Consider the following 11,237-nt stretch of genomic DNA (forward strand, 5'->3'; position numbering starts at 1 on the left):
AAAAGTGAAGTTTTGTTCTGAATAAATAAGAGTTTTCTGACAACAATACAACAACAAACAACAGTAAGCTACAAATGTGCTCATCACCAATACAAAACAAATGCTGAGGTTTAATTGTAATACTGCTACAACACTCCCTTTTTTCATATTGCGGTAATATGATTGAAATACCTTATATGAGTCGGTAAACAAAAGGAAAACAATCCTGACCTGATTCAGTGTTTTGTGTTCCACCAAAAAGAGGAAAAACTAAATAAAAGTGGTCTTCTTTTCTTCTCCATGTCAGCATCAAGACAGGACATTTCTCCACAATCTGCTGTCTTTAAAAGACAAGTCCGCTTAGCAATCTCACAGCAAAGAAGAATCCAACTGATTGAAAAGAGATCACCGAAGTCCTGCATGCCCTGGGCGATTAGACTCCCAAACAGAGCCGATTACTGACAATACGTCCCACAGGATTTTTTTTCACTACACCAGAGTGGTTACGATGCGAAAAAGGAGACGCAGGAGGTCAGCGGCTGATGGGAAGCTGTGGTAAAGGGATGGACGGGTGGGCCAAGTGGCCCGGGGCTGCAAGGACGGAGAAGGGATGAGCTGCACGAAGAGGACAAAAGGAACAACATGAGTTTGTTTTAGCAACGTGAGCAAGTTAATGTAATTTGGTCAAAAAAATGCTGCTAATGAGGGATAACAATTCTTGAATGATGATTGAAGCCACAGAGGAACATTTTGCCCTAAGTAAGGAAAGAGATCCAGGATATTTAGACTGTATATTCTTGAAACTACACAGTGTTTCAAACTTTGGACTTAAACACATTATCACAATGTCCCTTTGTAATTCATTTCAATCAAGTAATTTTTATTTAAATAGTCCAAAATCACAAATCAAACATTTGCCTCAAAAGGGCTTCACAGTCTGTAGGGTACAGCAGACCCTCTAGTCGGATGATAAAAAAACTCCCCCCAAAAACCCTTACCGAGGAAGAAAAAAGGAAGAAACCTCAAGAAGAGCAACAGAGGAAGGTTCCTTCTTCCAAAATGCATTTGCATATTTCTACTCAAGTGCAAATAAAATGGCAATGTACATTTTGCTGTACGGTTGGGACAAACTTCAGTATGTACACACATACCAAAATGCACTTTGTACTACATTTAAAACATCTACATATTTTTTTATTCTTGAACCTTAATCCTTTTTTGTTGTCTTTATCCTTATTGGGTATTATATCTGTGATTTTTGTAGTAACATATTATAGTGTAGTTTAAATTATGACAACATGCATCATATTTTATATACTGATCATGTTTTTTTTTGCATGTTTACCTGATAACTAGTAACTACAGCTGTCAGATACATGTAGTGAATTTATAAAGTGCAATATTTTCCATGTGAAATGCAGTGTAAAAGAAGTATAAAGTGGCAGGTACAAGTACCTCACATTTCTAATAACAGCTGATTATGAAGTTAAAATGTTGGGAAATAGAATATAATCAAAGCATTTAAAGCAGTGCATGTCATTCTGCCTTTCATGTATTATAGTATCATATACTTATTTTCCTTTGTGCAACTATACCACAAAACTCAACAGAATGGAACTGACATAAAGACCCTTAAACTCACTGTCCAGGTATCCATGCAGGGCGTATAGATGTGGTCGGTCCGGGCTGCTGAACTGTGAATAGTGGACATCGTCTGGCAGCGATGGAGGCATCCTGGACATTGGAGTGCCCTGAGAGTAGCCACACTGAGGGGGCTGCTTTTTGTGTCTTGCACGGCAGTTCTGAAACCAAACCTGGTGAAACAATAAGGATAACGTGAACAAGCAGCAAGCAGGGGGAAACACAAAAACACTGAAAATCAGGAGTGTTGTTCTTCTCACCACATCCCATTTATTTATTTATATATCAGTGTGGTGTGGGAGGATTTTACCCATCCGAATAATGGTTTTAGAGTGTAAAACCTAAAATGAAAATATACTTACTCTGAAGTATGACACTTCTAACCTTCATTGGTCATTAAAGAGTTTCAGTGTTGAAAATGGTCTGAAGTCTGGTCAGACCACCTGATAATCAGGAGAATGCCATCTCTCACTTGTCCATCCTGCTTTGTTTTTTTTTAGCAATTTTGTCTCAATTAGTTTTGTCTCAAGTATGCAACTAAGGGATATATAGTGCTACATATATGAATCATTAGTTTCCATCCAAATCTTAGGGGGCACAACTTCATAAAATTGGGATACAAATGAAAACATTTGAACTTTCTAAACATTTTACCTTTTTTCAAAAAATATATAAACAAAAGTTTAATTTTAAGGGGTGACAAGCAACAACGTTTAACAACTCATCTAAATTAGTTTTCATAGATCAGTCCACCCGGACAGGAGGAAGTCTGGGGGAAATTCATTGGATTTAGGTGGTGTTTTTTTCTAAGACAGGGGTATTCAATTAATATTCAAAGAGGTCCGTTAGAGGAAAATTCCTCAATCAAAGGTCCGCAACATTATAATGTCTAACATGCCTTATTCAGTGCCATATACTTTGAAGCAGCCTAGAAGTAGTATCAACATCTGTATGAAGTCAACATCTGATTGTCAAATAAAAAAGGGAGTACAATTCAATAGTATTCCAACAATGTTTGTTATTACTTTTCATATTGAACTGGACTCTTTAATTATAAAATAATAATAAAATATATATTTTTTTCTTTTCAGGTAAAATAAGGTTTGCATTTAAAAATTAAATGAAGATGTTTTGAAAAGGCATCTTAAAATAAAGTTCTTACTTTTAGAAAAAAACTCAGCTCAATTTCAAATGTAAACAATCAACAAATATATAATATATATAACAACTAAACAGCTTTACCAAAACAGTTTTAACACTTCCTTTTTTCTTTGTTTACTTCTTTCCCCACCACTTTCTCTTGCTCAGTTAGAGACGTAAGCTCTACCTTGTGTTGCCAAGATTTTAAATCTAGGCTGGAATTGTGTCAGGGTCTTTCTTAGGCACATGTGTAAATGGCCATCTTTAATCTTGGAGCAATATTTAGTTTTAATAATGTTCATGGTAGAGAGTGCTGCCTCACAGGTGTAAGAGGGACCGATCACGGTCAAAATGTACAGGGTCACTTTCCTCTGATCTGGGGAAATGGTCTCAGTGGCAGGGCCAGCTCGTCCAAACTGCTCCTTCAGGGCCAAATCTGCTTGGAGATCGATCAGTTGCAGCTGGAGAGCCCCAACATTTGCCCACATGAAGTGCCGTGTGACTTCCTTTGAGAACGTTTGCTGAAGTTTACCATCAGCTCGTCAACAAGTCAACAAATGCAGATTGATCTCTCTCAACCTGAACCTGTTCCTTCAATGATGGGAAATCTGCAAAGTCTCTCTGCAGGTCTAACTTGAAGACCTCAAGTTTTTTTTTGGAAGGAGCGGACAGCTGTCATCAGGTGACAAACTGAATTGTCGCTGGCCTGTAGCTTTAAATGTAGTTCATTCAGGTGTAAAGTGGTATCAACCAAAAAAGCCACAGCCTCCATCTTCTTCTCATCTTCCAAAAATTGAGAAAAGTGTGTTGCCTGCTGGCTCTACAGCTGTAAAAAGCTGCAAATTCCTCTCTGATGGACCAAAAGCGCTCCAACACTTTGCGTTTGCTGATCCATCGGACATTGTTGTGCAGCACCAGGTCATCTGCATTTGCATCAATCTCTCTAAGGAATTCCCTGAGCATGCAATGCTGATGGGAAGAGGATGCCCTGAGGAAGTTCTCATCATTGTGTTCATCACCTCAGCATACTCGTGTGAGGATGGCGCACAAGACTGTTTGGTGAATTATGCAATGGTAAGAGATGAGCTCTGGATTGTCCTCTTTCATTCTTGCCACAGCTCCTCTATCTCTCCCGACCATAGCAGGGGATCCGTCTGTGGTTAAGGAAACCACTTTTTTTGGTTCTATTCCCTCCCTGCTAACATCTTCTTTAAGGCCAGGCAGATGTCCTCTCCTCTTGTACCGGTATCAAGAGATGTATCACCCAACAGGTCAACTCTTTCTTCTTACTGTTGAAAAGTCTCACATAAACTAACAGCTGAGCATTGTCAGACACATCAGTTGACTCATTTAAAGCTAAGCCTGCAAAGGTTGCCTTGCGAATTGCTTGATCCAGCTGTTCTAGCACATCCTAGGTTAATATTTCTGTTTTTCATGTGGCTGTTGATGCTGACATGGGGATTTGATAGATGTTTCACACAACTCTTGTTTCCCCTCCAGTAAGGTCTCAGTTGCTTCACTCATGCACTCCTTGACAATTCCTAAGTCTGTGAAAGTTTTTTTTATGTTGTCCAAAAATTCAGGCAACTTTAAGGGAACATACATTGGCACGTTGTTGGGTAGTGAACGATTGTGTCAGGACTCAAAGTGTCATTAAACATCTCACTACCCCTTTAAAATCTTTCAACCTCCAGCTGGGAACCATTAGTCTAAGAACTTTTAAAATTGCGTTATATAGTGTTTTATTATTTCCTACCTGTATGACTCGTCTGCTCAGACCCGTCATTTCTGCCAGTTTCTGTAGAGTCTGAGCATCAGGGTTGTTGTCCTGAGCAAACTGAGACTGCATCACCTGCGAGGACACAGAGTCATGGACACCATGAACCCACACAAACACACACACACACACACACACACAACAGGTACCACTGCGCCCACACACCTGCAGCTGCTCAGCAGTAAACGATGTCCGCGCCCTCTTAGCTGGTTTTGGTTGGCAGTCCTGATCAGAGGGCAATGCTCCTTCCAGAGTCAGTCCTGTGCCTTTAAGAGAGCACAGTCACAGCAGGTCTCATACTGTCACTTTACCAGAAAACTACATTTAAGTCATTGTATTGTGAAATTACACACAACAACATTTTACAGGCCAATTTTCTTGCGGCTCAGCTTTGTCCAAACAACCCATGTAACAAAATGTTTTCTTGCCAACCACCGCACAGTCCAAAGTTTTTGTACTGTTACGGCCAACATTTTACTCACTGAAAGCACAGCAGAGAGCAGACTCACACTAGAGCAGTGATCATTTAAGAAATAACAAGGTTGGTGTATATTTTCGGATCCATTTGGAACATAACAGACTTTTGCTTTTTTGAGACATGTAACATGATGAACTGAGGATGAACTATCACTCTCTGTTGTTTTCTAACTGTGATTGTTTTTCTTAGCCTTCCTCAAAACTACCCTCTTTTCCGAGTTAAGTTACCTGTCCTAAGCCAAATTGCATCTCATGTTTCAGAGACAACCTCTGTTCAAACCCTCTGATCTTCACAATATCTTGAATTCAATAAGTTACCATAGATCAAATATTGGTATTCGGTGTTGAAAACATTTTTGATACAATGATGCATTTATAATGAAACAAGGTTCCTTGTATTTTAATATTTCACTTGATATACCTGGATTGAGATCACAGACAACATATCTGTGTTGTTGTCAGCCAGTGTGGAAAATAACTTCTTTTCACTGGTAATCCAAACTGAGACCATCAGAAGAGAAGGCTATATTTACTATGATTGTTACCATTTTCTGCAGCCCTGCGGAGGTTGTCGAGCATGATGTTGTAGTGGCTGCGGCAGAGGACCCTTCCCTCCACCAGGCCGAACTCCTCCCCGGTGGACAGCTGCCTCTTGCAGGAGAAGCAGGCGAAACAGGCCAGGTGGTACACGCTGCCCCGTGCCCGCCGAACCCAGTCACTGGCGTACACCTGCCGGCCACACTGGGCGCACTTAGTGCCGAACCTACTGTGAGGTAGAAGGAAACAGGCAGGTGATGGGTGCTTGTGGGCTACAGAGCAGTTAAAAGTACAGATGACCTGATCCTTTTCAGATTATTTAAATATTGATTATCTGCTAACCAAACCCTATTCAATATTTCTTCTTTTTTAATATTACTACACAGCACATTGAGACTTTTTTACATTTCATCAGTAAAACTACAATTCTGTGATCATGTTTTGGCGTAGTTTACTGTATTTTGTATAACAGCTATCCAGAGGAGTGTTCTTGTTGATCTGTCAAGGCAGGACGCTTTGGATAAGAGTCAGACAGCCTCTCTTCATCTCCAGAGTAAACTAAATTCTAAAGTTCAGCTGCAGTTTTTCAACCAACAACATCTTTGTGTATCTTTCAGTCTTGGTGTCTTGTAGGAGGTGTAGTGAGGTGGCTTGTTTATGTCTGTGCCCAGGGGCCACTTGTCTCATTATCTGTCCATGCCTTAAAAATGTGTCTGTGTGCAGTGGTGGAAGAAGTATTCAAATCCTTTACTTCTAAGTACTAGTACCACACTGTAAAACTACTCTTTTACAAGTAAAAGTCCTGCAAGGAAAATGTTACTTACGTAAAAGTATGTAAGTATCATTAGGGAAATGCACTTATAGTATAAAAGTAAAAGTACTCAATACAGAAAAATCCTCACAATTTAGAATGTGGCAACGATCAAAACAGTTCCTTCGATCAACTAAGTGATGAATCAGCTAATCATTTCAGGCCTGTGCTATGTATTGTTGGGTAGTTTAATATAAAACGAAATTTTTACAAACTACATGTGTTCTGTGTGCAAAAAGTTTAATCTATAAAGAAACTAGTAACTCAAACTGTTGGTTGAATGCAATGGAGTAAAAATGTTTCTCTCTAAAATGTAGTGGAGGAGAAGTAAAGTATAAGTACCTCAAGTTTTTACTTATGTAGCCTACAGTACTATTGTAAATTTACTTAGTTACATTCCACCATTGTCTGTTTTTTTTTTTATATGCACAATGTGACCACAATATAAACTAAAATAATAAGGTCCTAAAACTAGATTTTCCTAAATGTTCTCTCTACTGAACACAAATAATGTATAGTTAATATTAAATAATGCAGTTCCTTTTGTACATTAGTGGTGCACATTTTCAAACTAATTTGCCATCAGTCAAACTACCAAATCTCATTGACATGCAGTTGAGGGTCATCCACCTTTTTTTTTATTTGAGGGTTGTGTTCACTGTCATTTTACAGTCTGGGAATTTGTTTCACTTGGTTTAGTTAGTGGTCTGCTGTGATATATTATGTAAGGCCTTGTCGACCAAAAGCCCATCATGGTGCATGCAGAACACATTTTTAACTGAGAGATTTTTAATGGAGCCTGAAAGTTGATCTTGGAGAGCAAAGTTTAATTAGATGTAAAAATAAAAAAAACCTTGAAGAATAAACCAAATTATGTACAATCATTTATCACCTGGATAAAATAATATTTAAGGCATCAGACATGGTTCCCCCTGTTACTGGAGATGTATTATTTTCCTTTAAAGGTGAAGTGCCATCAAATAACTCTTAAAAGCCTTTATAATGTAGTCTGAAATATTTTGTAAAAACATGTTTTTATCGGAATTGAAGTGGAGAGGAATTCATCTATCATGCTGCATGTCAAGAAATAATAATGGTTAAAAAATGATTATGATGTTAATATGCATATTTGGTCTGTCTGCATGCCTTTTAATCAACATAAAAAAGAACAGTAAGGATGCTCTTCAAGTCTCTATTTGAATCATTTGTTTATTAGGGATCGTTTGTGAGAATTTGGGGATTTAAGGGGAGATTTACATTGGATAAAACATATATCATCAGTATCAGAATTTTGGGTGGCGCCGAGACAACTTTATTCCCTTTCGCTCATACGTGTCATTCAACAGACAAATGACTATTGTGACAATATTATTGCCGTGGAGGCTGTTCTTTCTACTCAACAAATCCAACTGACATCTGCAGTTCAAGGTATTTGCCTCGAAACCAACACGATGGACTATAGTGTAGTGCAGTCCATGGGTTACATGCCGTGCACAGGCAATTTGCAATATATTTTTCAGAATAAACTACATCGACATATAAAATAAATATTTTTTATTTTATTAAAACAAACTTTAAATTAAATAAAAACGTAAAAGTAAACGTTTAAACAACCGCAATGTAATTTAGATAATCGACACATTTGAATTTAACCCCATTCAAAATGTGTTATTTAATTATTAATTAGAAATAGGCCTATATACATAGCCTACACACATACAGAAACACACACACACACATACACACACACACACACACACATACAGAAACACACACACACACACACACACACACACACACACACACACACACACGCACACTAAAAATGACATACTGTTTTCAATGCAGTGACTCCATTACCGAATAAAGCTTTGGGCTAGTACTTATCAAACTGAATAGTTTTACAGTTAATTACGCTTTCACATTATAAAATGAACTTCACTGATGATGAAAAAAAAATAAAAGATTGTAAGATAACAATTTCTAGAAAATGCTCGCGTCATAAAAAAAATAATCACCTAACAGCTTAGAACAAATTCAGAGATTTAATACCTGAAATAATCCAGTTTGCAGTAGATTTCTTTGTTTTTCACGTAGCAGCTGTTGTGTTGGCGCAGCGACGCTCTGCACACTGAACACTCCAAACACCCCAGGTGCCAATTCAGGTTGTTGACCTGTGGAGATTTAGAAGAATACAATCACACTTACAGACACATGCACTGAGTGTATGGCCGATAATCGGTGCACTGACACTTTCGTCGAGATGTTAAACAACGTGCCATAGCCTGCATCTTATTGTTGAATTCAAACCTCAACGAACTAGTGGTGCAGCTTTCTTTCTTTATTTATTTTACAAACGGAAGGAAGAAGCCTCACAAGATAAAAAAAAAAACGAATTGTAGGATAATACTGAGTCATGAAATGATCACCACATGTACTTTGTGCCTATTTATGCTCATATTTTGTTGAGATCAATATCAGCTAGTATAGTATAGTAAAGACAAAAATAAAGAAATGAATTACATGAAAAGCTGCAAACCAAATTAAGAGAAGGAGTTGGATCTTAAATCGTTTGTAGCTTTGCGGATAGCCTATTATCCGCAATTCTTTCTTTCTGAGAGTGTAAATATTGATCATTGTGCCTCGTAGGCTATTTCTCACCTTCAGTAGGTATCGGTCATGGATCTCCATCTCGCAACTGGCGCACTGGTTCTTGGCCGCCGGAGGAGAGCAGCGGCAGGCGGCCTCCGACGGACTGAACTCACCGGACTCCTTCTTCACCTCCGATTTAGACTGCGTCAAAAAACACAGTTTGTATCAAAGAGAAGACAGAGTCATCGTCATTGCTGATTTCCCTTCTTGTATTTATTATTAAGAGTAGATTCACTAAAAAAAAAAAAAAGATTCCGTGAAATAGTTCCGACATGTTTACATGAAGATCCAATCCTGGAAAAACACATCGCCTGTGCGACATATATTTTTAATTTAATTTACTTCCGAAAAAGGCCATTATTTTTTATCCAGTGGCTTTTCTTTATGTTTAACCTATAGCCTGCATTAATGAACCTATGTGCCTACATCCGCGCAACAAGTAGGCCTAATTTTGACATTCAGTTTTTCATTTTGCTATATTTTACATTACCAAGATTACTCTCATTTTAAAAATGTAATCCGCAAATTTAACGTGAATGAATGGAGTTGTGAGGGCTTTACTCTCCTCCCAGAAACATCCAGCCTTTAGTTACTGTCTAGCTGATTAAACTTGAACCTCTGCCAAATTCAGAGTCCTGCCGAGGTAATCCTGCATGTAAAAAGTTCAGGAAGAAGAGGAATCAAATAACCTTACACAGATCGAAAGACAAAGAAATCAAAAGGCTGCAAAGCAAACTCGTCCAGATGTTTGTGACTCACCATTTTCGGGTCTTGAACGCTGCCTATTTGGAGAGAAGATGGAGCTTGCTCTGCGCATTACGCATCTCTGCCCCAACCCACACTATATCCGGTACAAAACAACGAATAACAGTTTCTCGTGCATTTAAACCCTGGCAACAAAAGACATTTTGATGCAATTAGAAGGGAAAAAATCTTATATTTGATCGATCATTCCTCTTGTGCGCAATATAGGAGGCTCTATTCCCGTGCAATCACGCGCAGTGAAAAGAAAGGATGGCACTATCTGCAATTAGCGGTGGATTGAAATGCTTCGCTTGATAAGTGGCAACCCGAGTGTCAATTTCATCTGGCAATCAAGAAAAGGCAACCGAGCCACCAAGCTCAGAGAGAGAGAAAAAAGGGCGCATTTTAATTTCAATAGCTGTAATCGAAAATCGAAAAATCTGAAGTGAAGAGGCTCAATTGGAGATCGGTCTATTCATAACAGACAATGTGCAGAAACTGCAGCTGATCTCGAGGCATAAAGGAGCTTGATTGTCTCGTTCTCATGATGGACCCATTTAAGTACTTGAGGCTCCCCTGGGTGATTACAGCTGCATTCATAAACTGCCAAAAAAATCGCGTTTGGGTGGCAATCCGAAGTCCGTGTTGTCCTTCATTTTGTCAAAATTAACGGGAATGCAAGATCATGTTAATTGCAGCTACGGTATAAATATTGGAGACAGTGAAATAAAAAGAGATGGCCTATATGGGAATAGATAAACATATACTTCATACATGGAAAACCTCCCAAAAGCAGCGAAAACATCGTCCAATAATCGTCTCCAGAACATCACAAGCTAAATATCCAAATAATTCCGTGATTGCTCTATAAAATCGAGTAGAGGCTATGTTCTCTTTCTTTAAAAAAATATAATCCAACTTCATGAACTTTGTGGCGATCGAACCAGCGGAACCAGTGTGTGCCTTCCTGACCGACTGTCCGCTGTGGTTCCTTCTTTTCGCCTCGACTCGAAGTTTACACCCTGTTCAGTCAGACAGGATGTGATGCTGCCCATTGGACCGGCATGACCTGCGGGTTCGCCCTCCTTTTCCGTGGGCTCACAAGAACATTCAGGGTAGAAATTCATAAAAACAAAAACAAAGACAGCCTAATGGTGATAATCTGGCTGACATCCCCTTCTACTTATCTGAAAGGTCTCTCTTATTTTCTGAGAAAGATGGTTACAGACTGGAGGCCAGAATTAGTTGATAGAAATCTCTTCACTGATTGCAGAGTGATGGGGGGGTAAGAGGTGTGAGAAGATAATGATGCGAACTTTACACTGCTAATTATCCATCATATAGGCCTATACTTAATTTGTAATGGAGTTTTAAAGTTCCTTTGGCAGTCTTATCCACCCCACCTTTTTGTCCCTATTCAATAGAGCCTAAACAACGATTGCATGCACTTTGAAATGGTTATTGGAAGGGGAGTTCCGA

The 11,237-nt window shown here is 38.7% G+C and overlaps 1 protein-coding gene across 1 annotated transcript; it reads right to left on the minus strand.

Annotated features, from left to right (window-relative positions):
- Positions 1-396: 396 nt before the first annotated feature.
- Positions 397-10,766, minus strand: si:ch211-236k19.2 (LIM/homeobox protein Lhx6). The gene is made up of 9 exons (XM_034872796.1): positions 10,533-10,766; positions 9,774-9,904; positions 9,024-9,155; positions 8,415-8,536; positions 5,560-5,780; positions 4,703-4,803; positions 4,517-4,612; positions 1,622-1,793; positions 397-594 (listed from the first exon to the last, which is right to left on the minus strand). The coding sequence occupies exons 2-9, from the start codon at positions 9,774-9,776 to the stop codon at positions 512-514; spliced, it is 930 nt and encodes a 309-aa protein (XP_034728687.1). The 5' UTR covers positions 9,777-9,904; positions 10,533-10,766; the 3' UTR covers positions 397-511.
- Between the last annotated feature and the right edge of the window lie 471 nt (positions 10,767-11,237).

Source organism: Etheostoma cragini, chromosome 5 (assembly GCF_013103735.1).
Source record: "Etheostoma cragini isolate CJK2018 chromosome 5, CSU_Ecrag_1.0, whole genome shotgun sequence".
Lineage (NCBI taxonomy): Eukaryota > Metazoa > Chordata > Actinopteri > Perciformes > Percidae > Etheostoma > Etheostoma cragini.